A 27,671-nucleotide genomic window follows, 5' to 3' on the forward strand; every position below is an offset into this window, starting at 1 on the left:
ATGATAGGGTTAGTGCCTTATGAAGTAAACCTCACAGAGCTCCCTCACTCCTCCCACCACCTGAGGACAAAGCTAAAAGCGGGTCATTTATGAACCTGGAAGTGGGCTCTCAGCAGACACCGAATCTGCTGGCACCCAGATCTTAGACTTCCAGCATCCAGAATAGTGAGAAATAAATTTCTGTTGTTTATAAGCCCCCCAGTTTATGGTATTTTGCTATAGCAGCCCAAATGGACTAAGGCAGTGGATAGATTTAAAAAAATGGTTAACAAAGATAAGTTACAACCAACGTACACAGGAAATATAAATAAAAATATAGCAATTTCAATAACAAAATTATAAAATATTTAGCAACAAATCTAACACAAAAAATGTGAAGACCTTTGCAGGGAAAATTAGGTGTGGTGCCTGAAAAGACTAGAACTGTGCTGTCTAATGTAGTTACTAGCTACATGTGCTTACTTAAATTGAAATATAAATCAATTAAAATTAAATAGCATTCAGGATTCAGTTCCTGAATCATATTAGCCTAATTTCCAGTGCTCAGTAGCCACATGTGGTTACTCCACTGGATGGTGTAGATATAGAATATTTCCACCATCACAGAAAATTCTAGATTCGAATATGTCCCTTTATCTCATAAATTTTCAATTAGGATGTGATCATTTAACACTGCTCGTTATCTCCCCATAAAGGGAAGCAGGACTTAGTAAGAAATACAGATTAGGAGTTGTAAAGTTTTCTTCTAAGAGTTTGGGGGGTTGTCTTTTGGGGAGTGGGGGGTTTTGCTTAGCCTCTGAAGGCCCCTCTGACAGTTAGGGAACCAACTATTTTGTGAGTCTTTTCACTATAAAAGCCTCAAAGGCCAGATATTTTGATATCTGGGCTCTTCCAGAAGCCTGGCAGCAAGGATACAGGTATGGGACCCAAGGCTGGCCAATTAGATACTCTTTGAAGATCTGAGTCTTGAGCAAGCAACACAGAGATGCTGGAACAGCTCAGAGTTCATTCTAGCATGGGTGGTGGTAGCCTCTGGTAGCTAGTGACCACGGACGGTGCCAGTGGTGGCGAGGCCTGTGGCAGTATTTAGTACGTAGCAGTGACAGCATCTTAGTCAGGCCAGTCATGTTCTGGTTGTTCCCACCACTGAACAAACTCAACGCTCCAGCCTTGCCCCTAATGGCTACCCATTATCTCCCCAAGAAATCCCTTTTCTAAGTCAGAAGGAGCTGATGTCTTTATTTGCAACTACAAACTCTGAATGGTACAAAGTTAGAATGTATGTTATAGATTATCTAGCGCAAGCTTCCTGTGATTCATAATGTAAGTGCAGGCAATGGCATTATACCTCTCAATACTTCATATAATCAGTCAGCTTAGGCTAAGCCATGCTGTGGTTAAAAAAAAAAATCAGCCTGGCTGGCATGTCTCAGTGGTTGAGCGTCAACCTATGAACCAGGAGGTCACTATTCAATTCCCGGTCGGGGCACATGCCCGGGTTTTAGGCTCGATCCCCAGCAGGCAGCAGGCAGGAGGCAGGCGATCAATGACTCTCTCTCATCATTGATGTTTCTCTCTCTCTCTCTCTCCCTCTCCTTTCTTTCTGAAATCAACAAAAAAAAATTTTTTTAAAAACACCTCCCACCCCCCCAAATCTCAGTGGCTTAAAAAACACACAAAGATTTATTTCTCACCTTAATGTCCATGTGGGTGAGCTGTGGTTCCACTCCATGTCATCTTCCCTCTGGGCCCAGGTTGGTGAACCCGAACTCACGGAGCAAACCCTACTTGATATATGCAGGTCTCACTGGTCAAGAGAAAGACATCAAAATAATACCCCTGCTGGCTCTTAAAGCTTCCACCAAGAAGTGACATTCATGATTCCACCCATATGGGATTGGCCAAAGCCAGTCCCACATTGTGATGTACAATCCTTCCAAAGGGAGGGGCACTGCGAGTCCCATGGCCAACCTGACCTGAGTGCTGTGGGGTTCTAGAATTGTACCACCGGAAGGGCATCAAATATTTGATCAATAATACAATCTAACAAAGCTCTTATGACTCAGGACTTTGTTGTTGTTTTTTAAGATTTTTAAATTTTATTTTATTTTTTAAATTCTCACCCGAGGATATGTTTTTATTGATTTGAGAGAGAGAGAGAGAAACATTGATGTGAGAGAGAAACATCGATCGGCATGCGCCCAACCAGGGATGGAACCCGCAACCTAGGTATGTGCCCTGACAGGGAATTGAACCCACAAACTTTTTGGTGTACAGGTCGACACGCCAACCAACTGAGCCACCAGTGCTTTGTTTTATTAATTTGATAAGTTTCAAATTCCATGACATGAATTAAATAAATTTATTTAGAATAAATTTTTTTTTTTCTGGAGATTGGACTTGAAACATAAATAATAGTAACACTAGATCCAGTTTATTAAAGTTAGATGTGGTACTTCCACAGTGTGGGGTGAGTATACAGAACAGAAACACGAACTCATGTTGAACTTTCATTCCCACTTGAAATAAAAGTTGACTTTACAAAATTGCATTGAGCATCTACCATGCCGAGTTAACCTTGGGGCTTTAAGGGACACAAACATATCTTGACAGACAATTAAAGTGGGGGGGGGGACCCATGTCCACAAATAATATAAAGCAGTGATAAAATAGGGGAGAGATAGAATACAGAAGATTCATCGGATGAGCTAAGTGTGAAATCCCCCGGCCAAGTGATGTAATGGAATTATGTGAGGAAGGGACTGCTTTACAACAAGCCATACAATTCAAAAGCACAATAACTTTATGCCAGAGGGTATGTGTGTTTGGAAGGAGATATGCAGGGGAAAAACTGATTACATGTTGCTAATTCCAAACTTCAGTCCTCACCAAACAGTGACTATAAGTCCTTACTAAAGGCAGCGATTATACTGATGAAATTTGACTGGACTCATCTTTGCCAATTAAGTTAAGAAACGAGGGGAAATATCTGTATTTCCTTTTGCTTAAAGAAAAAACATCGTATGACCTTTATTTTGTCGATAAGAGTTGAGCTTTTCTGCATTCAATATGTCAAATTTTGCATGTGGTTAACCAAAAATAATTACTGACATAAAAGTCTGAAGGAGTGTAATTGTGACAGGTGTAAACATTAAGTTATTTACGTAAATTCAGTTAAAGCTGCACTTTAAATAAAGGTCAATACAGTTCCTTTGGTTAGTAAAACATGTTTTATTTCTTGAGCTTTAAAAAAACAACTCATGTGAAGGAAGCCAGACACCAAAGACCACATATGGTATGACTCCATTTATTTGAAATGTCTGGAGTAGGCAAATCCATAGAGACAGAAAGGAGAGGAGTAGCTGCCAGGAACTGGCAGTAGGAAGGGATGGGGGGGCTGCTAATGGAGACTAGGTTTCTTTTGGGGATGATGAAAGTGTTCTGAAAGTAGATAACGGCCATGGTTACACAACCTTGTGAATACACTAAAAACTGCTGAATTGTAACAGAAATAAATAAATGCACATAAGCTTTAAAAAACTCATAAACTTCAAACAGTGTTTATATGTATAATTTTGGGACGATTATTTTCAAAGAACCACTTCTGAATCACCAACATACAAACAAGTACAATCTGTAATGCACAGGTAATTAAGTCAACAACAACGAAATCACCAAACGACTCTTTCAACTATGTTCCTTATTAAGTACTTGGAGGGTCTTCTGGCAAATGAAACAATGAACAAATAGAATTTTATTTTGACCTCCATTTCCTTATTTTTTTTCTGGTGAAAATGCTATTGAATACTGAAATGGGAAACAATGCAGAGAAAGCGAAAGGTCCTAAGACAACTGGGCAATTATCCTTACCCTAGCGTTTGAGCATATAGGGCCTAAGATTTTATGTGATATCTGATGCTCACTCAGAGATCTACACGGAGAAGAAAAGCTCAAAAATATTCTGGGAAAAACATGTTTCCCCTTTTCCAAGTCCCCATTCTTTCCACTCTCAAATTATTTTGCCTGTTGAAAACTACAATCGCTCCCTCTAAACTTGTTTTTAATCCTTTACGTAAATGTACATATGTATCAAAATGTCATATTTCCGGCTATTCTGGTTTCTTAAGTGTATTAATTTAACAAATTTTTGCTGAAGGCTTCCTATGTGCTAGGAACTGTTCTAGGGGCTGGGGATAAGCTGTGAACCAAAAAGACAAAAATCCCTGACCCTATGGAGCTTACAACTTACTGAAGGGGGTGGATGGGAAACAAACAATAAGCAATATAAATAAGTAAAGCATTGTATCTAAATAATGAATAAGCGCTATTAAAAAAAAACAGAAAGGGTACTTGGGGACGTAGTAACCAGCTAGGGAAAGCCTCACTGCCCAAGATGGAATCTGAGCTAGGGCTTGAGAGAGGTAAGTTAAATCATTGGGAGTCTGGAATAAGAGCATTCCAGGCAGCAGCAACAGCCAGTGCAAAGGTCCTGTGGCAGGTGTGTGTCTGGCACAGTCAAAGGCCAGCAAGGAGGCCAGTAACCTACTGCAAGCCACGTGAAAAAAGTGTTTTCAAGAAGGAAGCAAGTGTATAAATGCTGCTGATAGGTTTCATGGCTGAGAACTGTCCCTTGGACTTAGCAATGTGGAGGGTGGAGACGGTTGTGACTGAGACCAGTGGAGAGAGCAGTGCTAGCCAGGAACTTGGGCATTTCATCCAAAGGTGTAAGTGGGAGGCAGAATTCACAGGTCCAATTGCTGTGGACAGGACAGCATTTTGCAAACCTGAACCTGCATAGGACTCACTGAGGGCTTTGTGACAAGGGAAATTCAGATTCAATAGGTCTGGATGGAGCACCAGTTTCTGAATATGCTCCCAGGTGATACTGATACTGCTGATCCCAGGGTCTCACCGTGAGCAGGGAAAGTGTGGGGCTGATTTCGTCTGCAGTATCTGCAGTACAGATCTAACCAGGGGCCTATGTGGCAACTGCTCTGGATTGATTCTAGAAGATTTTCTAGGTTCCGGGGTTTTGATATCATTGACAGTGCAGCTCAAATCTGTGTCTTGAGAAATGGGGAAGAAACCGAGAGAGATGGGGAGCAATGATCGTGGATCGCAGCTTTGGCCCTGTTGGATGTGTGACTGAAAGAGGAAGGGGCCTTCCATACAGAAGTGCAGAGGCCAGGGCCCAGCACACCGCGTGGACAGAGGCTGCTGGATGCCAGCTGACTCCTCTTTATCCGTCAGTGGAACTGGCTGGGGTGCCTCCCTGGAGGCCCCTCTGAGGAAGACTGCCGTATTTCTCCATTACAGGTATGAGCAAAGTGGGACACTGAATTATACAGATTCAGAATGACTCACTGAGATAAACATCCAATAGAGATCCCGCCTCCAGTTCCCTCTCAGTTCATTTCATTTTTTCATAATAGCTTTACAGGCCATACAGTTCACCCATTCAAAGCGATGGAGTCAATGGTGTTTATTCACAGAGTTGTGCAGCCAGCACCACAATCAATTTTTGAACATTTTCATACCACCAACCCACACCCTTTAGCCACCGTCTCATTTTTAAATGGTATCAAAATCCACTAAAAGGCTCAGCAATGTGTGAGATTTCACAGAGCTGGGGGTGGGGAGGGGTGGGTAAAAGTGCATCTATTGCATGAACACAAAACTGCAGAGGTGGAAGTCGGGGGACTCAGAGATGCCAACACAGCACCCACTTCAACCCGGGAGTTCTTTCCTGTCAGACGGTGAACATCCGCTTAAGCTCATCCTGACAGAAGGGCATGTGGTCCCCCTGCCATGGGCGAGAGCTCAGAGGAGCACTGGCCGGACAGGCCTGGTTTGGGACAAGCCTGTGGGTGGGGGAAGAAAATGGAAACTGGTTTACAGCTCTGTCTTCAGTCACTGACAGATAGGCACGGTAGGTGGGATCCAGCCAGATGACTCAGGCCTCACTCAACACCCTCAGAAATGTCTTAATTTTTTGTTTCCTTCTACAAAGGTGAGTTTAGCAAATTATGATGCCATTTTGATGATTTAAAAGCAGCTACTGGGTATGGAAGCAACCTGAGTGCCCATCAATAGATGAGTGGATAAAAAAGCTGTGATATATAAACAATGGAATCTTAGTCGTCCATAAAAAGAACAAAATCTTACCATTTGTGACAGCATGGGTGGACCTAGAGGGTATTATGCTAATACCATATGATTTCACTCATATGTAGAATTTAAAGAACAATATAAATGAACAAACAAAAGAGAAACAGACTCATAGACACAGAACAGACTGCTGGTTGCCGAGGGGAGGGGGTGGGGGACTGAGTGAAAAAGGTGAAGGGACTGAGAAGCACAGACTGGAAGTTACAGCATAGTCACGGGATGTGAAGCGCAGCACAGGGAACACAGTCAGTAATATTGTAATAACTATGCATGGAGCCGGGTGGGTGCTGGAAATACCAGGGGATCACTTTGCAAAGTATGTGATTGTCTAACCACTGTGCTGCACACCTGAAACTAATACAAAACAATATTGAATGTAAACTATAATTGAAAAAAAAATTTTTTAAATATATTTTTACTGATTTCAGACAGAGGAAGGGAGAAACATTAATGAGAGTCATTGATTGGCTACTTCCTGCACGCGCCCTGCCGGGAGCCAGCCCACAACCCGGGCACGTGCCCTGACCCGGCGGAACTGAACTTCAATCTCCCGGGTCATAGGTCAGTGCTCAACCACTGAGACATGCTGGCCAGGTGCTGAAAATTTTTTTTTAATAAAATAAATAAAAGCAGCTGCTTATGTCTATATTTACATACATTTTGAAAGTGAGCATATTCCAAAAATAATAAGAAAAATTTGAACCAATATTTTAACTTGATTATTAATTAGATCAGCAAAATTTCCATAGCTGTTTTAGATTTTTTAAAAATATGGGCCATCATTAGAAAAATAATGACTACTTGGAACCTACTCCTATTTGTACCTTGTTTATATTTGAAAAACAAGAATATGTCCAACAAATTAATTTTAATTCTTTTTTTTTTTTTACTCTGCTGTAGGACACTTGCAATAATTTAACAGGATGCAAAACAGCTTGGCTATTTTGTCATAATTGTTATCTGTATTAATTATTTTCCCTGGGTCATACAGAGAATGAAGATATAAAGGTCACTATATTTTATAGGAAATGGTATTTGAAACTATATTTTTATACCTATAGTCTTCAAATTCATAAAAAATATAAACATACACATGTCCCTTTAAAAGCTACATGTTTTTGCTTTGGCCAATGTGGGTCAGTGGTTAGAGAATCAGACTGTGCACTGAAGGGTCTCTGGTTCGATTCCCGGTCAAGGGCACATACCTGGGTTGCAGGTTCAATATCTGGGCGAGTGCGGGAGGCAACCAATCGATGTGTCTCTCTCACATTGTTTTTCTCTCTCTCTCTCTCTCCTCACCCCTCCCCACCCTCCTTCCACTCTCTAAAAAAAAAAAAAAAAGGAAAAAAATATCCTCACGTGAGGATTAACAACAACAAAAAACTTTAAAAGCTCCATGTTTTTATATTTTAAAATTTAAAAATCACTTCCTTTTCAGAAAATCAGATAAAACCACATTAATACCACAGAAGGTTCTGGAAGGTTCCCCTGTATCGGGAAAGCCGGCACCCCATGCCAGGTGTTCGTGGCTGGTCTCCATCAGAGGGAGGAATACACAGTCAAGGTGGAATCTATAAACCACATGCTCCTGCCATTGAAAAACCAAACGACAATTTTTTAAAAATGGCTTGAATCTTGCGTGGGATTAACAGGAAGCCTGGGCATTTCTGGAAGCAAAATGATATGCAAAAGAAACCCCCCACCTGTTTTATGCTACTCCTGGCTTTGTCTCTGTGTACCCTTGGGCAAGCAACAATCTCTCTCAGCTTTAGTTTTCTCACCTCTCAAATGTTGGCAGCATGGTTGTGAAGATTAAATGAGATGCTGTATATAAAGTGCCGGGAATCTAGCAAATATGGTGATGGAGCATCCCTCGCCCTTCCTCTGCCTAGCTAACTTCAAGGTTTGACTGAAGGGTCACAGCCTCTGTGAAGCCCTCCCTGATTCTCCGGGTCCCCTGTACCCCAGCCTCTTCAGTCTCTTAAAATGCAAAATGACTGCTGGCTACATGACATTGGTGCTTTGCCTGCATCCGTGGGTCCCGAGGCCTGGGATGGTGTCTTGGCCATCTCTTTGCCCCCAGCAACTGGCAAAGTGTAAAGCAATGTGCAGTCATTACTGCACAGCCTTTCTGGTAATACACAGTGACATCTCTGGAAACCTAATTTTAAACAATATTGCAAATGAGATTATATGAAGTCGTCATGGGTTCTCCCTTCAGATTGTGGGCTCTTTTGAAAGCAAGAAGGTGCCTTCTATAATCTAGGCCCTTACAGTAAATACCTCTGGGAGAGAAAAATATTTGAGTGAAATATTTTGCATTTACTGGTAGGTTATAAATAACAAAGCAGCAATCTGACCTAAAAGATGAAGGCCCGGCCCTTGGCCCTTGCAAAGGCAATGGAGCGCTGCCAGCCACAGGCTTCCTCGCTGGTCCTTGGAAATGGAAATAGGGAATGAAAGGAGCCTCTGATCACAGGAAGGGCTGGGGAAGAGACAGAGCTGTGATTGTACCAAATTTTGATCTAAAAGAAGTGACATGGACAAAAGGAGAGTGATGTGGGAAAATCCATGAAGAGAGCCTTTCTGCATTCAGGTATAACTGATGTTTGTGCCCAGTGCACAGCGACTCCCCATAACCATGGCAACCAGGATCCAGGCTATACTTGCACTGTGTGGAGTTTCTGTGCTGTTTGTTATTTTTTATTCTGGGCCACAGGTAGGGAATTTGGGGTCGGTTGTATTTTATGAAACATCCATTTGCAATATTGCCAATGTAGGGAGGGAAAAAATCGTTTTTCTTCTATCCATCTAGGTTTCTGGCTGGGACTCTAACAAAAAACAAATTAACAAAAGGAAAGCATTCACATTTATAACATAAGTTTTACGTGACACAGGAGCCTTCATAAGGAAATAAATACCCCCCCAAAATGGTTAAGCCGGAGTGTTTTTATGCTAGGTTTGATGAAGAGTGGAAAGTCATGAGAAAATGTGGTAGGGCAAAGGTTATGAGCCAAGGGTAGTACACTGAGGGAAACCTGGCGAGGCCTGTTGTTCAGGTTCCTCTCAGCACGTCTCCATCTATAGACATGAGAGTGGTCTTTTCCTTGGGTGTGGGGTGGGCACCTCTCACTTGAGGGTCCTATGATCTGCCATTTCTCAAATTCCTTCAGCTTAAAATATCCCATATGCTGAGGTGCCATATTTGGAGTAGCGCGTCCTGAACCCCATCATCAAGGACTTTGGCAACCATAAGGATATAGGGAGAGCTGTCTTGTGTACTCAAGTTTGAATCCAGGTACAGTGGTACCTTGATTTTTTAATGTAATCTGTTCCAGAAGACCGTTCGAGGTCTGAAACATTCGGAAACCGAGGGATCCGCAGCCGACAGCTGGGCCTCAGGATCCTGCCCTCGGCGGGAGCCGCGGGGCATGTTCGACTTTGGAGGCGAGTTCGAAAACCGAAGCATCGCCTTCGGGTTTACGGCGTTCCTAACCCGAAATGGTCAACGGAGACGTTCGAAAACCAAGGTATCACTGTATATGAAATTTGGACCATTGCTATGGCCACTTAACTGGTGTCCCTGCATCTGTCTTTGCTTCCCTCCCCATCTAATTACCACAGCAGCCAGAGGGATCCTTCCTAAAGGTCATTCAAATCTTTTCACTACCAACTCCCTAGCTTCCATGGCTTCCCATGAGGCTTGGGAAAAACTCCAAAGTTCTTATGGTGACCAACAGGGCCTTGACCAACCTGATGGCTCTTTGACTTCACTGCTCACCCTCCTTCCCTTTGCCATGACACCTCAGTCCCAGTGGACCCTTGCTGTACCTTGTCTGACAGGCACCCTCCCATCTTGGGGCCTTTTCCTGTAAAAATTATTTTAAATTAAATGAAAGATCCTTTACCCCAAAAGCAATTTATAAAACACTTTTATTTTTAGGGAATAAGACACAGGATGTGAAAGAATGATTATCTATGCTTAGAAAACGTAATGCTACTTCATTGGCTAAAAGAAAACCCCCAGGTTACTATTTTCCTAACTCTAGTTGTAAAAGCCACTAACAGTTAATACAAAATGAGGAAGACTAGCCAGATTTCTACGTCTTGGAGAGTAAAGGGATTTCCATTTCAGGTGTTTTTGTCTGCAAATTTTGTTTGCAAAATTCCAGTATAAATAAAAACTACCCGCAAAAACCCCCAAGCCCCAAAACACACACATACCAAAAAAAAAACCCTAATGAAAAAGCAAACAGTGGCATGAACTAATCACACTTGGGTTTCATGTACTATGCTCTTTTATAGCCACTGAATAGCTTTTAAGATCATTCCAAGTCACATGAAACCACACTTTGTGAAACTTGAAGTTTTAGGTGACTTTGCAAGTTTCTCTTTAAAAGACTAACATGTGACATCACAATAAGCAGCCCTGGGGAGTCTCAGGGAAAAAAGGGACCAAAATAGAATTCACACTTGATGGCTTCAAGCTAATTTCTTCAAAACCATTTGAAAAGACAAGGATATTTTCATTTTGTGCACCTTTGGGGGAATTCTATCATGAGGCAGGTAAATCTTACCTGTGCTTAGGCCTTCAGGGTTGTGGCAGAGCAAGTTAAGCAAGTTAGGAGAAAAGAACTGGTGAAAATGTATAGGTTATCTGGTTTGCAGATAACTCAGAAGTAAGCTTGTTAAAACTATTACAATTAATATTCTATGAATGTTTAAAAGAGAAAAAAATCAGCTGTAACCACACAGAAGGCTTGTTGTGTTTAAACAATTATACCGATTGCTTAAACACTGCAAGGCCTCAAAGAAGTCATTTCCTCTTCAATTCATTTATTAGAGAAATGTTGGTAGATTCAAAGGCTGAAGCAATGGCCTTCCCCTGACACATTAATTCCTGTTTTACATAAGTAGATTTGGAACTTCAGACCTAGAGGGGTTCAGAGTATGTCACCCCAAGATATGCCATCCTGGCATAAGGATCGTTCTGAGCTGAAAGCAAGTGAGAAAAAGCAGACCCGGGATGAGCTCCCTGAAAGCAGGACACAAATCCCCCTCATGAATCCCATACCAGGAAGGAGGTAGCAACCTTACCACCGGAGACACTGGGAAGAGTCTACACAAACAAACCTGACTACATAACCATTATCTTCCATTAGGTCCCCCATATATTTACTCTCCCGGTTTGCTGCCCCTAGAAGGCCCAAAGCCCTTTTCCTTTGTCTTGTTACTTCTCTACAAATTCGTTGTTCTTTGTTAAGATGCCACATAGGCCAAGTTCTAACCACCCCTTTGAGTTACTCATCGCTGAGTTTCTCCTGCCTGTACCATGCTGCAAGTGTTAATAAACTGGTTTTCTCTCGTTAATCTGTCTTTTGTCAAAGTTGCAGCCTCCCAGGTACAAAGCCTGGGAGGGTTTTTGCCCTCTGTAGATCTAAAATATGCCCTTGAGAGCATGAAGGCTCCCTAACATCAGAAACCAAATGTCATAGTTGAAGAGTTTATATACCCTGGAGAACTCTGCAAAGAAAAAAAAAGAACTCCTTCGACTAATCAAGGACTCGAAACAAAATAGTGTGGGATTAATTATAGGGTAACTTTTGTGGCTTAAGGGAGACGTGTAAAGTGAGAAACAAGAGGAAAAAATAACAAAGCTCTAGTTACCCAATGTTAGAGCCTAAAGGCACTATGCATTTAGTCTTACATCTCCAGGAACACATTTCTCAGAAGTCAATACTGCCCTGGCTGGTGTGGCTCAGCTGGTGGGAGCATCATCCTGTGCACCGAGGGGCTGCAGGTTCGATCCCTGGTCAGGGCACATACGGGAGGCAACGAACCGATGTTTCTCTTCCTCCCTCTCCTTTCCTCTCTCTCTTAAAAATTAATGAGAAACATGTCCTTGGGTGAGGATTTAAAAAAAAAAAAAGTCAATATTGAGGCAGTCCCCGACAGTGAAGGTGGAGGAAGACAATCTGGGAGTAGTTCGAGTTGGGCTACCCATGGTTGTGTAACTTGGGCAAGTCACGGCACTTCTGTGGACCTGTTTCATCATCTGTAAAGTATACAGAATAAGTCTTTTCTTAGAGCTGTGAAATGGATCACGTGAGAGCCTAGGTATGAGCAGTTCTCATCTCGGATGGCATTTCAAAATAACTCGAGGAATTAAAAAAGAAGTGTTCAGTCCTGGGTTGCAGCCCATAGATTCAGATGTAATTGTTCTAGGGTTGGCCCTCAGCCTCAGTGGGGTTTCAAAGCTCTCTAAATGATTCTAATACGCAGCCACTGCTGAGAACTACTGGCCTATTGCTAAAATAGCTGGCAACTTGGACAGGATCATGTGGGAACTCTGCCAAAATGCAGATTCAGATTCAGTAGCTTGGGGCCTGAAAGTGTGCATTTCTAACAGGCTCCTAGGTTATGCTGAGCTGCTCTCAGCCACCCTGAGGATAGCAAAGTACTACGTGGTCACAAAGTACAGTGCAGTCATCCACTCTCTAGCCAAACCATCAACTTTTAGTGATGTGGGTGTGAACTTCAGCAAATGACTTTCTTTCCTTCTTCTTAGGGTTGTTTTAAGAACAGTGTGTATAAGATTTTAAAAACAAGCATAAAAGGGTGATGCAAATAAAAGGTATCACTCTGGTTATCTGCTGTTCAGAACATTTATTTATTTTTTAAAATATTTTTCATTGATTTTTAGAGAGAGAGGAAAGGAGAGGGAGAAAGAGAGAAACATCGATGTGAGAGTGGAACATTGATTGGCTGCCGCCTACAGGCATGCCCCCTACCAGTGATCAAGCTGGCTACTCGGGCATGTACCCTGACTGGGTATGGAACCAGCAACCTTTTGGTGCACAGGAGGATGCCCAACCAACTGAGCCACACTGGCCAGAGCCAGAACATTTATTTACAATTATAAGCACACCCAATTGCTATGGTACCACTGCTCCCCACATTCATTACAGATTACATAGGTCATCATTTGTTCATCTGGGTTTGAATTCTGTACCCAGCCTGGAAGGAAAAGTGTTCCTCTGGCTATTACAGTGACCTTGCAATTGAACTTCTCACAGTGTCTGCATTTTATTTTCTTGGTCTCTGTGCCCTCAGTCACTTGGGGAAGGCAATGCTCCTGTATGCCAGACTCCGTGTACGAAGCTCTCAACTGTTTCAGTTCCTTGCTTGCCATTTCCATGACAGTCATTTCAGCAAATTCTCTTGGTGACATGGTCCCAGAGAGCAAGTTTTGTTGTAAGTGAGAATTTTGGGGGTTCTTCAGATTGGCAACTTTGCTTCTGATACAAGTTTTATATTTTTTGAGGTTCTTTGAATAAAGGGTAAAAATGTGCTCTTCAATTTCTCTTGCAAAGTTTTGCCACAACTCGGCTTTGGACTGATCTGTGGAAGAACTAGTTAAAGCTTCATGAAGAAGCTCTGTGCATTTCATTCTCACAGGCACTGCAGGATCCAGCAACTCACTTGATTTCTTGTCAGTGGATTTAAGGTCACTACCCCTGACATACTCTTCCTTAGGTTCCATTCCACTAGGGCTATTTGCAGGCACAATCATTTCAGTGGATTTTGCCAAAACATCTTGGGACGATAGCAGAGAATCAGAACTGGAGCTGCCCAATGCCTCATTTTGACTTGAGTCAGAAGAAAGTCCTGAATTTTTGTCCTTTCCATCCGTAGGGAAGAATTTGGGGCTGTCCCTTGGTTTGAAATGGGGATCCTTATAAAGAGCTTTCCATTCTGACAGCAAACACTTGGCTTTCTTTTTCAGAGCCACCGTGGGGCAGTTTTTGAGGACTCGGTACACAGCCCTGACCACTTCTGTCTGCTGGAGGTGCTCCTTAGTCACATGCAGAGTTTCAAGCTCCATCAGGTGGTTGCCAAGATCCTCAAAGTTCCTTTCAGCCATCAGTTGCTCAATAAGGGATGCTCTCGCAGCTATTTGGGCCTTGGCGGACATTTTCACAGCTGCAAAGAAAAAAGAGTTTTCTACTTTCTTAGGCTTGCATTTGCCAGTCACAGGTTCCTGATAGTAGCATGGCACTTTCTGCCAGTTACCTACACAGTGTTTTCTAAAGGAGGTAGGTGAAAAAAATGGGTGTGACATGTTAGAAAACGGGATCTGCAATGTGGCATGGTTTAGTTTTAAAAGTTTGATTCTCGGGGTAGGGAAGGTGAGGGGTATAAGGGGTCATTGGGGGAAAAGAGGACATCTGTAATACTTTCAACAATAAAGATAAATTTAAATAAAGTTTGATTCTCAGTAGTTAAAAAAAAAAGCAGCACTGCAAATAGCTTCTACATGAATCACTGCTTAAAGGAAGCTTGCTGGAAGATCTGCTATAACTTTTGCCACCTCTAATTTTACAAATCAGTGAACTTCCCAAATCAAGATTCATCAGTTCCTGTGCTTGGAATTTGGTGGTCATGCTGGTGATGAAATCATGCCAATGTCAACATCAACAGGGTGCGGCCGAGCAAGGCTGGACAACGTCCCCCATATTCAGCTATAAAACGGAACTACTTGCTGATTTTATAATCTTTCCATGGTACTTTTCTGAATATAAAAGAATGAGAAACAGGGCAAACGGGGATGCTGTTTAGATGTCCCAAGGAACCTAAAGAAGTCATGAGCTAGCACAGGCTGGGAGGCAGCCAGAGCCAGGTCTGATGGCCCCGCTGTGCTGACATCTGAGTCTTCTGGACAACAGGATAAAGGTTTAGACTAAGCGATCCAGAGGATTTATGACATTGGACTAACTAGTCCCTAGGCCAGAGTTTGGCTGTTAACTTTTTTTAACTTTTAGGTGTAAAAAGTTGCTTGATGATTATGTCTATATGAATCTCATCTTTGGCAGGCAAATGTTTACTTTACCCCACCAGTCTATTTTTCTCTCCACATCATGCACATAATGTTGCCTACATGATACCTGTGGATCCAGATCTGCCCATCTCGTCTAAATGTGAACACAAGCATCTTGATGGCAGGGGCCCTGTCTTTTAAAAAAAACCCATGGACTCCCATTTTACAGCACTTTGTATTAAATATCCATCACTGAACACACACAGGCTAACAACACTGAAGCAATTACAGACAGAATAAATGCAGTCTTCCTAGAAACCATCTGACAGGTGCTGTAAAATGTAATGCCCTTTTAGACAGCAAATCTACTTCGATAAATTTACTTTAAGAAAATGAGAGGTGTGGAGCCAGGATCTGTAAGAATTTTCTTCAAACTGAGAAGAAACTAAAAGGTCCCAAATGGTTGAACTTCTACATGAATGTTCATAGCAGCATCATTAGTAATAGACAAAAAGTAGAAACAACCCAAATGTCTATCAGCCGATGAATGAATACACAAAATGTAGTATATATCCATACAATGAAATGCTATTTGGCAATACAAAGAAATGACATTCTGATACACACTACAACATGGATGAGCCTTGAAAACACTGTGCTCCGTTAAAGGCACAGAAGGTCACATAGTGTATGATTCTATTTATATGAAATGTCCAGAATAGGCAAATCCATAGAGACACAGAGGAAAGTGTGGTTAGCTATGTCTGGGGGCACACCAGTGTGTGGAATGAAAAGGAGTTAATGGGTACAGTTTCTCTTGGGGGAGGTGGAAAATCTCAAGTTGATTGTGGTGACGAGTTGTGCAACTGTCAATACACTAAAAACCACACTTGCCATTAAAATTAAGCATCTGAACCCTTTTCAAGTGTTCAGTAATGTTCAGTACATTCAGTGTTGTGCAGCCAACCTCCAGAACTCTTTTAATCTTGTACACTAAAGTGTACACTTTAAATAGGGGAATGATATGGTATATAAATTATATCTGAATAAAGCTGTTATTTAAAAACAACATATATAAAGCTCCCCTGTGAAGCAGTCTGGACCAGGGCTTTTGTTTGCTGGGAGTTTTTTTTTATTGCTGCTTCTATTTCATCGGTTGTTATTGGCCTATTTGGGTTTTCTGATTCTTCCTGATTCAGTTTTACATGATCTCACTCATATGTGAATTTAATGAACAAAATAAACCGATGAACAAAACAGATCCAGAGATATAGAAGCATGAAACAGACTGAGGGATCTCAGAGGGAAGGCGGGGGTTGGGGAGTGGGGAGAGATTAATCAAAGAAGTTATATGCATATATGCATAACCCATGGACACAGACAATAGTGTGGGGAAGGACAATAGTGTAGGGGACAGGTTCGAGGTGGAGGGGGATCAATGGGGGAAAAAAGGGGACATCTGTAATACTTTCAACAATAAAGACAAATTTTTAAAAAATAAAAATAAAAACAACATATAGAGTCTGAACCAAATTTCACTTAAAAGTCACATGTGAGGCCCAGCCAGTGAGGCTCTGGTTGAGCACTGACCCATGAACCAGAAGGTCACAATTCGATTCCCCGCACATGCCTGGGTTGCGGGCTCCGTCCCCAGTGAGGGGCGTGCAGGAGGCAGCCGATCAATGATTCTCATCATTGATGTTTCTATCTCTTTCTCCTCTCCCTTCCTCTCTCTGAAATCAATTAAAAAAAAAAAAATTTTTAAATCATGTGAAAAGGTCAAAAATAGATACACAAAATTTTAGACTGGCATTTTCTGAATGGTAAAATTTATGTGATTTTTGTTTGTTCTCTTACTCTTTTTTGTATTTACTATGATTACTATGTATTTTTTTCATAATCAGAAAACTTATTCATCTAATATAATTTCATAATAAACTCTATATACATTTAAGATATGTGCCTATTGAAAAATGGCAATGTAAATGGATCAATCAACCTTCCCTCTGGAATCAATACCGGAAAGGTGCTCCATCGCCTGTGTCTTTGCATTCAGATTAGCATTCACGATTTCCTCAGAAGTCTATCCTGACTCTCAAACTTTACCACCAAAGATAAGAATTAGGTGCCTTTAAAAAATTAAGTACTCTTGGCCACAACTATAAGGTTCCTCCTGGTGTTTCCCTGCTGGTCAGCTCAAGGATGATAAAGATTCCTAGTCTTGCATTTTTACCACCAGAATGTAGACAACCTGGACAGTTCTTGTTTTTTAGTTAACAGTAACTCAATGGGCCATCAATTCAGGATCTTAAGAGGCAATTTTTCTAATTATCGATTCAGTACTTCAAGATCATTGTTTTTTTTTCCTTTAAGATTCCACTTCCCAAAAATCAAAGGCTCAGTAAACAAAGAAGAGGCAAGATAGCACAGGAAAAAAAAAATACATACTCTCAATTGCTGGATATTTGTCTCAAAATTGTCCACCTGACATCTTGGGATCTGGGGGAAGTCAAGCAGCCATGTCATGATGATGAGGTCTCAAGCCCTCCCCCACTCGCTGGAAAGTTTCCTAACAAAGAAGAAATATTCATCCTGCCTGCATTTTAAACTCATTCTATATGCATTAATACCAAAGAAATCAGGATTGAAGTTCGCTGGAGGTTGGCAAGCTAGTTAATAAGAGACAGGTCTACAGTGCCCACAAGGGGATTAGGCAATATTTAACTCAGGTCAGAATTTCTCAACGATGGGTCAGAGTCTCAAGGAGACTCTGAAGGGGAATTTAATATGTAGCTTCAGGGCATCAGTGCCACGGGAGCAGCAGCCTGACATCCCCGCAAAACCTGTTCCTTAACCATGTAAACCTATAGAAGTTAATGCATTCACGTGTAAGCACTTTGCTCTTCACTCCATATGTCCCTCTATTTGCCTCTCCTCTGTATTTATTCATTTTCAATTTGTAATTGTGGTAAACTACACAAACCATGAAATTTACCATCTTACCTCTTTTCAAGTGTACAATTCAGAAGCGTTAAGTACATTCAGTGTTGTGTAACCAACCTCCAGAACTCTTTTATTTTCCCATCTTGCAAAACAAACTTTGTACTCATTAAACACTACCTCCCACCCTCGCCAGGGTGGTTAGAGCGTTGGCCCGAGGACTGAAGGGTCACAGGTTCAACCTCTGGTCAAGGGCACATGCCTAGGTTGCAGGTTTGATCCCCAGCCTCCGACAGGATGTGTGCAGGAGGCAACCAATCAATGTGTCTCTACTACATCGATGTTTCTCTCCTTCTCTCTCTCTCTGCCCCCCATCCCCCCTCCCTCCCACTCTCTTTAAAATAAAAAATAAATGGGAAAAATATCCTCGGGTGAAGATTAACCAAAAAATAAATAAATAAACACCAACTCCCCATTCCCTGCAGCCCCGGGCAACCACCATTCTACTTCCTATCTCTATGAATTTCACTACTTTAGATACCTCATATAAGGGGAATCAGACAGTATCTATCTTTTTATGACTGGCTTATTTCACTTAGCATAATGTCATCAAGTTTCATCCATATTGAAGCATGTGTCAGGATCTTTCCCTTTTAAGGCTGAATAATATTCCGTTGAATGAAGAAACCACATTTTGCTTATCCATTCATCTGTTATTGGACACTTGGGTTGCTTCCACCTTTTGGATTTTGTGAATAGAGATACTATTACAGGGGGGTACAAATACCTCTTTGAGGCTCTGCTTTCAATTCTTTTGGGTGTATACCCAAAGTGGGATTGCTGGATCATATGGTAATTCTATTTTTAATATTTTAAGGATCTGCTATACTGTTTTATAATTCTCTTCCATATTTTTAACAGCATTTAAATCCTGTCAAACTTTCTATTTCCCCTATGGGACAATCATGTGAATATAGAGTACTTATTACCCTAGGAGGGTACAGTGTGGAAGCAACTGGGATACAAAATTTTGAGAACTGCCATAAAAAGACAAAGTAAGTGGTGTGTCCAGTTTAAAGTACTACATAGTTCATTCAGTAAATATTTATTGTGCATCTAGTACATGATAGATGCTGAGCCTAAAGAGAGATTCTTTGCCTTGAAGAAGCTGCCAGCCCAGTGGACGGAATACAGACAAAAAAACAGCCAATTACACTCCACAAGGATAGACACTATCCACTAGGGGACACATAGCAGGAATACTGAAACTGAATCTGGGCTTGCCACCATCTGGCCAGCTCCAATTGCTTCCTCACCTTCATGGCACTTTGTTAGAAGGTTCATCCTCTAGTAAAGATCTTAGCAAGATATTCCCTCATTTTCCTGTTTAGAGCCCTTCAGGGGTTCCCTTCTGCTTTCAGGATGAAGCTAAGCTCCTTGGCCAGGTAATAAAAACCCCCTTCCAGCCTCCTCAGTGCCTCAGCTGAACCACCGGCACACACTGCTCACTTCACAGCTCTGGGCCTTTGCTCCAATAGCTCCCTGAGCATGGCCTATCTCTCACCATGAGTGGTTCTCAATCCTCACTGAAAATCTGAACTATCTGGAGAAATTAAGTAGCAAAAACAAAACAAACAATGGCAGGCCCTTGTTTGATGGAATGATATCAGAATGAATTAGAATCTCTGAAGGTAGGCCTGCGTATTTTTTCAGCTCTCCGGGGGATTCTCACTTAAACCAGGGCTGCCACCACTGCACAGGCACAACTCCCTTCCCGCAGCAGGACCATCCCAGGGACGCTGCTATCAGCCCGAAGACAGCTCCTGTCCTGCTCCTGGACTGAATGCACTGAACCTCTCTGACTGCAATTTTGCTAGATGAGCCCTATTAAATCAGGAAATATTAAAAACACTTGCTGTGCACAACCAATCTGGGAACCTTCTCTACAAATTACAAGTGGTGACTGCCATGTTTTAAGTGTCATGATGCTTCCAATTCCCCATATTCATTCCTTCACGTACCTCTTAACAGCAGAAGGCAATGTATATTTATTGAGCAACTCTACATGCCATACACACTCATGTCACCTCAATCCTCACAATAACCAACACAGGCTTATCTCCACCTTACAGAGGAGGAAACCTGTTAAAAACATCAACTATTTGCATATTGTTTTTTCATGGTCGAAATCAGTTTTCTTATTGTCAGTCTTCCCCACAAGACCATAAGAATGCTGTTTGTTTCATTCACTGATACACACCTGGAAACACCTGGCCAGTGCTCACTATCCCTCAACAAATACTTTTTGTTACATTCAGGATGCTCTCTCCTCCCTGCTTGTGAGCTTCATTATTTTCCCTACAGATCACCTTGCTTGCACCCACAGCACCCAAGCTCAGGGCCCCCTTAGCTTCTTCCAGAAGAGGCCAATCTCATCTCAATCCCAAAAAGTCATGAACAGAAATTCTAGTTCAAAAAAGCAGCAGCATGGTGTCTACTGTGAGCCAATCAAGTGGGCTCCAGGAGTCAAGCGATTTGGGGATAAAGATGGTCAAGAAGGTACAGTTCCCAGAAGTGAGGGGTGCTGAGCACACTGGGCAAGCTTCATGACCCCTCTGCACTTCAGGGTCCTCATCTGCAAACAGGGGAGATCCGACATCCTGGGATTAATACGAGAACTGAACTAGACAGTCCTCATAAAGTCCTTAGAATGACACCCATCACACAGCAAGCCTGACTGACAATTACACAGGACTACCATTAAAGGGTTTACATATATCTGCCATACCAGGCATTGTTCCAGAGCAGGGGGTTGGCAAACTTTTTCTTTAAAAGGCCAAATAATAACTGTTTTAGGCTTTGCAAGCCATCCGATCTCTGTATGTACTACTCAGTTCTGCTGCTCTTGTAGTAGGAAGAGCAACCATTGACAAAACCTAAATGACTGGGTATGGCTTTGCTCTAAGTCTTTTTTCAAAGACAGGCAGGCTGGATTCGGCCGCAGGTCATAGTTTGCTGATCCCTTTCTAGAGCATTGCTGTCCAATAGAAACATAATGCAAGCCACGGGTAGAATTTTAAATTGTCTAGTAGCGGCCTTAAAAAACAAACAAGTGAAATTAATAATACATTTTATTTAACCCAGTGTATCCAAAATACTGCCATTTCAACATGTGATATAAAAAATTATTGAGATACTTTATATTTTTTCATACTAATTCTCAAAAATTTCGCTGTTTTATACTTACTGCACAACTCAATTCGGTCTAGGCACATTTCAAGTACTCACTAGCCTTATGTAGCTAGTGGCTACCATATTGGACAACACAGTTCTAGAGCATATGCTAATATAGATAATACTCAGATACACACTTGTAACCCTAGCTTCTGAATACATATCAAAAATAGAGTTTATACAGTGCCAGCAAGAGTACGCCCTAAGTATGTTGACTGAGTGCATATAAAAGCTTGTAATTATTAACTAATACTACAGTATGGGCAAGGTGCACACGATCTGGCCTAAACCCCAAGGAGAGGAAAGCTCAAAGGAAAATTTCCAAAAGCTGGCAACCAATCAGCAGTGACCTAGATCTGTTTAGATTATTAGATCGCTCTAGGATCTAACCCAGCTACACAGGGAGCCCCTTCCTCTAGGAGACAAATCCAAATGCCGGTAGGGGCGTCGCGTTTCCAAACTGTCCCTCAGTCCTGAGCTAGGGCCCTCTCACTTTAAGATGACCTCTAGCACAAGGTGCAGCCCAAGGGCCCGCTCGGGCCCGGGCCCAGGCCCGGGTTCCAGTGGCTGGGGTGGAGTGACAAGGAAAGCCTGCTGCCAACCGTCCCGGGGTGACAGCCTGGCGCCCAGCACACAAGCAGCGGCGGCCCTAGGGACCCGCCCACCCCCGCGACCGCGGCCGAAGGGCAGGAAGGGACGCGGGAACGCCCGCGTCTGCCCCGCCCAGGGCGCGCGGGGACCCTCCGCGAGCGGGGCCGGGCGGAAGCCCAGGCGAACCCGGGGCGTGGCTCACCTAGAAGCGCCGGGGAAGTCGGAGGGCCCTCGGCGGCCTCCGGGCCCGGAGAGGACGCGCGGTTCCGAGGGCGGGACTACGAAGGCTCAGCCAACCGAGGCGCGCGGGCCGAAGAACGGGCCTGGGCTCGGCGCATGCGCTAGGGAACGCGCCTGCGCACGGCGCTCTGCGCTCAGCGCTCGGCGGCGGTGGGGCCGCGGGCGGCAGCGCGCGGGAAGAGGTCAGCCCGGGGCCGGCAGACCAGCGCCCGGCGCGAATCGAGGGAACTCCGCGGGCTCTTGTTTCTGAGCAGCAGTGTTTGCGGAACTGCTCTAAACGTACCATTCCTGCTTCCAGTCAAGGCAGCGCTCAGCTAAATACTGGCAGAGCTTTGGACAAAATGTTCACGATCTATTTAACGCAGTGATTAATCCCGCAAGTGTTGATTGCACCCTTAGCACGCATCAGTTGGCGTGAAAGCAGTAGGCCTTCACCAAGTAGCCGTGTGCATCCCGCACAAATCACCTGTGCCCATCTTCCCCTGCAAGGGTCCAATAAAGCCAAAGCGATGGGAGGACTAGAATGTGGCAGCCTTCTTTGCGGACCCCCTCCCAGTTCAAGGAAGCAGGGCTTTGCTCTGGATCGGATGCTGCAGGAAGAGTAATAAACCTTACCTAGGGGCAGGGAAGACAAGACCAAGGCTAAGACTAAAAAAAAAATACCCAGCAGTGACTCAGTTTTAAAAACTGTTGCAACATTGCTGGCCCATTTGGGATGTAACCTAAGAGGCTTTAGTTTCTAACATTTATTGCTATAAGATTGTCTCTATCACAAGAACGAAGTGAAACACCTATACATTGAACAGGCCGGGCTCTGTAGAGTGGATGTAATAAGAGACATTTTTCCCCACCATTGCCTCCAAACGAGCTCTGTGGGCTCTCTCCCCCGCCCAGCGGCTCCTGCAGGACTGGATGGAGTTGGAGGGCTGAGCAAAGCCCGCAGCTTTTGCAATTACTTTCAGGTACAGTGGGACCTCGGTTTTCAAATGTAATCCGTCCGGAAGACCGTTCGGGTTCAGAAACATTCGAAAAACGAGGGGTCCACAGCCAAAAGCTGGGCCTCAGGATCCTGCCCTCAGCTGGAGCCGCGGGGCCTGTTCGACTTCCGAGGCGGGTTCGAAAACCGAAGCATCGCCTTCTGGGTTTACGGGGCTCATAACCTGAAATGGTCGTCAACGGAGACGTTCGAAAACTGAGGTGCCACTGTATAAAGAAGTCATCTTATTTTTTAGGTTATTAAAATGCATTCTAAACTAATATAAAAATTCAATGACTCATCAAATTCAAAGCTCTGACCTTCCCTCAGCTCAGGTGTGGTTTGTAACATATGGATCAATTTCTTCATTCACTGTATTGCACCTTTTTTCTGCTTATTCTACTATTTTCTGGTCTCTCCTGGGTGAGGGCAGGAGGGGGAGGAGTGATTAAAAGGTCTTATTTGATTCGTGTTGTATGTTGAATGGTGGTACCCCTCCCAAAAGATAGATATGTACACTTCCTAACTCTCAGAACCTGTGAATGTGACATTATTTTGGGGGGTCTTTGAAGAAACGGGAAGAAGCAATGAGGGATTTTCCCCTAGAGCTTTTGGAGGGAGTGTGGTCCTACCAACCCCTTTAATTTGGATGACTGGCTTCAGCACTGTGAGAGAATACATTTCTGTTGTTTCAAGCCACCCAGTTATGGCAGCCACAGGACACTAATTTGATTAATGATGTTGTTACCTGGTATTGGAACTCTCTGTGTGCTAATGCCCAAAGGCTGCCTCTTTTGTTCTTTTTATGGGCTCCGTTTTCTGGATATTGAGAGACCTCCCCTTTCCCACTCATTGTCTGGTTCAGATGATACAGTCTCTGGTTGACCGCTAGCTCCTGCTTTTGGTGGCATGTCCCACCAGGCCTTTTTCTGTTTGGTCACCTCGCCTGCAGACAGGCCCCGTGGGCAGGGTCCATCCAAAGTAACCTAAACCCAGCTACTTGCTTGATGTGTGCTTAGCCCATGGGAACACTCCAGCAGCTTTGTCGCCTACTCATCCCTGGAAGCAGAGGCTGCTCCCTGTGTGGCCACTCTCAACGCCACAGGCAGTCTTAGGAAGCACTAGCGGTTTATCACTTGTTGAGTTTTTCGGGACAGTCAAGCACCATTTCTTGTGCCCTTTCATGACAGGGGAGCCTGTCAATCTCTCTGAGTGGGTCTCTCAAAGTCCCCTCCACTTGCCTGGAAGGTGGGAGGAAGCTTCCAGAATTCTAACAGCCCTCTTTCACTCTTGTCTTCTCTTTTACATAAGCTGAAGAGGGGCAAGAGGCCATGGATGGCAGAAGCAGTTTGGGCTCTCCACTTAGCCCTGTGTAGACGGTCTAGCATGTCTTTTTAGAATCAGTGGGTACTTAAAAGTGGGTTCAACTTTGGGGCCTTGGGCAAAACTCCAAGTCAGGAAGAGTCCCATTAATACCCTCTTGTACCTGTAGTGATCTTTAGATCATTTCTATACTTCTTGTTCTTCTTCCAACACCATTAGTCGATGTTGTCGTTTCTCTAGAACATGGGTTATTCTGCCATAGATTTATAGCAACTGATTAGCAGAGAAATGAAGGACCAGCAAGTCTGGTTTTAATCACTTCTTGGTGCAGATCATAGGATGGAAATTCAGAGGCAGTGAAACAATATTTATACTATTTGGTTATTGGGATGCTTCAAAATTTCATTTAATCAGAAAAATATCAAAAAGTACAAAAAGAAATGGGATGAAAAGATGCCAACTCTATTCAAAGGCCTGCCTACTCAATTGACTTTTGCATTGCTATTAAGAAATCTGAGTCCACCACTGGAATTTCATTTAGTTAGAATGGCTTGTTACCAGGAGGAGTACAGTTTGCCAGTGATCCTGATGTGTGGACTGCTCTGTGAAATGCCTCACTTCATTTTGGTTCTCAGCAATTCATCAGAGTAGCAAGACATAAACACTGAACTAAAAATCACTGATCCGTGCAGCTTCCTTGTCTTTTGTTCTTGCGCCATGTAGCTTCAAGGCTCATTCTTGTTGACTGACTCTTTACACACCATCCACAGCCCTCCTTTCATGATATAACCTGGGCATGCTACCACAAGGGACCATTCATCGAAAAAAACAATTCAGCAAATGACATGATACTGTATATAGAGAAACCTAGAGACTCCACCAAAAAAACTACTAGAAGTGACAAATGCATTCAATAAAGTAGGAGGATACAAAATAAATATCCAGAAATCAGTTGCATTTATATACACCAATAATGAACTATCTAAAAGGGAAGCTAAAAAAACAACCCCATTTCTAAATGCATCAACAAAAATTACCTAGGAATAAAAATTTAACCAGAGGTGTAAAAGACCTGTACTTAGAAAACTATAGGACATTTAAAAAAGAAACTGAAGAAGATAGAAATAAGTGGAAGCATATGCCTTATTCATGGATGGGAAGAATTAACATCATTAAAATGTCCATACTACCCAAAGCAATCTATACATTCAATGCAATCCCTATCCAGATACCAATGGTGTATTTCACAAAACTAGAACAAATATTTCAAAAAATTATATGGGACCACAAAAGAACTTGAATAGCCACAGTAATCTTGAGAAAGAAGAACAGAGTTGGATGAATCACACTACCTGATATCAAACTATACGACAAGGCCATAGTAATCAAAACAGCATGGTACTGGCATAAAAACAGACATAAATATCAATGGAACAGAATAGAGAGCCCAGAAACATACTCACAGCTTTATGGTCAATGTTTGACAAAGGAGGCAAGAGTACACAATGGGGTAAAGATAGTCTATTCAATAAATGGTGTTGGGAAAACTGGACAGATATGTGCAAAAAAATGAAACTAGACTAATTTCTTACACCATACACAAGAATAAACTCAAAATGGATAAAAGACAAATGCTAGACTCAAAACCATAAAAATCTTAGAAGAAAATATAGGCAGTAAAATCTCTGACATTTCTCATAGTAATATTTTCTGATATATTTCCTTGGGCAAGGGAAACAAAAGAAAAATAAACAAATGGGACTACATCAAATTAAAAAGTTTTTGCCCAGCAAAAGAAACCATCAACAAAATGAAAAGACAACCCACTGAATGGAAGAATATACTGGCCAATGATACATCTGATAAGGGGTTAATATCCAAAATTTACAAAGAATTCATACAACTCAAAACCTAAAAACAAAAAGTCCAGTTAAAAACTGGGCAAAGGACCTGAATAGACACTTCTCCAAGAAGACATACAAATGGCCAATAGACCCCCGAAAAGATGCTCAACATCACTTATCATCAGAGAGATGCAAGTTAAACCACAAGATATCACCTCACACCTGTCAGAATGACTGTCACCAATAAATCAACAAACAAGTGCTGGCGAGGGTGTGGAGAAAGGGGATCCCTTGTGCACTGCTGGTGGGAATGCAGACTGGGGCAGCCACTGTGGAAAGCAGTGTGGAGTTAACTCAAAAAATTAAAAATGGAGCTGCCTTATGACCTAGTGATTCCACTTCTGGGAATATATCCAAAGAAGCCTGAAACACTAATTCAAAAGAATATATGTACCGTATGTTCATTGCAGCTTTATTTACAATTGACAAGATTTCAAAGCAGCCCAAGTGCGCATCAGTAGATGAGTGGATAAAATGGCTGTGGGACATGTACACAATGGGCTACTACTTGGGTGTAAAAAAGAAGGAGATCTTACCTTTTGTGACAGCATGAATGGACATGGACAGTATTATACTAAGTGAAAGAAGCCAGGCAGAGAAAGACAAGTACCACATGATTTCACTTCTATGCGGAATCTAATGAACAAAATAAACTAACAAAATAGAAACAGACTCATAGATACAGAGAACAGACTGGCAGCTGCCAGAGGGGAGGGGCTGGGGACTGGGTGAAAAAGGTGAAGGACAACAACTCATAGACACAGACAACAGCGTGGCGGTTACCAGAGGGACAAGGGGCTGAGGGGAGGTAGAAGGTAAGGGGGGCGACAAGTAATGATGGAAGGAGACTTGACGTGGGGTGGTGAGCACACAATACAATACACAGATGATGGATTATAGAACTGTACACCTCAAACCTATATAATTTTATCAGCCAATGTAACCCCAATAAATTCAATTTTAAAAAACCACACACACACCCCCAGAAAGACAATATAAAGGATAACCATTTTCATTCCAGGTCTAAGTCTTCAGGGGGAGACACATTTGGCCAGAAGTGTACTGCTCTGATTTATGGTGCCCAAGAGGAGCATTTTTCTATTTTGGCCCCATTCCCCGCCCCCGTAACAACCTAACACATTGTAGTTGCTGCACCACCTGGCTCATATAATAGTTATTAGTTGTTCTTAATTTCAAACGTGACCCAAACATCACCTAGGTTTCTAGTTGCTGAAGAGGATGAAGGTATCAACTCCTTTGCCATGACGAGAGTACATCATTTAGATCGGCATGTTGGCATGTTGGCTGGGACAATTACATGTACTCAATTCCAGCTTTTATGTGATAGAGTCCACGTGGTGGACTTCAGTGGGCTTCTGGAAAGCTAACAAGTTACCCTGATCTGCCCTAGCGGGGGGCAGCCACATGACCCAGGCTGGTCTGATTGCACACCCCTCCCCAGAATGTGAATTTTGGG

The 27,671-nt window shown here is 42.7% G+C and overlaps 2 protein-coding genes across 6 annotated transcripts in view; both read right to left on the reverse strand.

The window, feature by feature from the left end:
* RAB9A (RAB9A, member RAS oncogene family) overlaps positions 1 to 22,026 on the reverse strand; it is a 47,750-nt gene extending 25,724 nt beyond the window's left edge. Inside the window, exon 1 of one of the 2 annotated variants that reach the window (XM_081126150.1) lies at positions 21,954 to 22,026. The gene's annotated coding sequence lies outside the window, so the exon portion shown is untranslated. Of the gene's footprint in view, positions 1 to 1,694; positions 1,717 to 21,953 lie in introns of those variants that run through there. The other variant, XM_081126152.1, reaches the window with a different exon arrangement.
* Positions 12,819 to 22,041, reverse strand: TCEANC (transcription elongation factor A N-terminal and central domain containing). Of its 4 annotated transcripts, none has more exons than XM_081126145.1 (3): positions 21,954 to 22,012; positions 17,435 to 17,555; positions 12,819 to 14,151 (listed from the first exon to the last, which is right to left on the reverse strand). In XM_081126145.1, exon 3 carries the CDS (start codon positions 14,141 to 14,143, stop codon positions 13,085 to 13,087), a length of 1,059 nt encoding a protein of 352 aa, XP_080982271.1. In that variant the 5' UTR covers positions 14,144 to 14,151; positions 17,435 to 17,555; positions 21,954 to 22,012; the 3' UTR covers positions 12,819 to 13,084. The 4 variants fall into 4 exon arrangements, with proteins under 4 accessions (XP_080982271.1, XP_080982272.1, XP_080982270.1 ...); XM_081126146.1 differs by lacking the exon at positions 17,435 to 17,555 and adding an exon at positions 20,187 to 20,561 and having other exon boundaries at positions 12,825 to 14,151; positions 21,954 to 21,989; XM_081126144.1 differs by lacking the exon at positions 17,435 to 17,555 and having other exon boundaries at positions 12,825 to 14,151; positions 21,954 to 22,041.
* Between the last annotated feature and the right edge of the window lie 5,630 nt (positions 22,042 to 27,671).

This window comes from Miniopterus schreibersii (genome assembly GCF_964146895.1).
Source record: "Miniopterus schreibersii genome assembly, chromosome: X".
Lineage (NCBI taxonomy): Eukaryota > Metazoa > Chordata > Mammalia > Chiroptera > Miniopteridae > Miniopterus > Miniopterus schreibersii.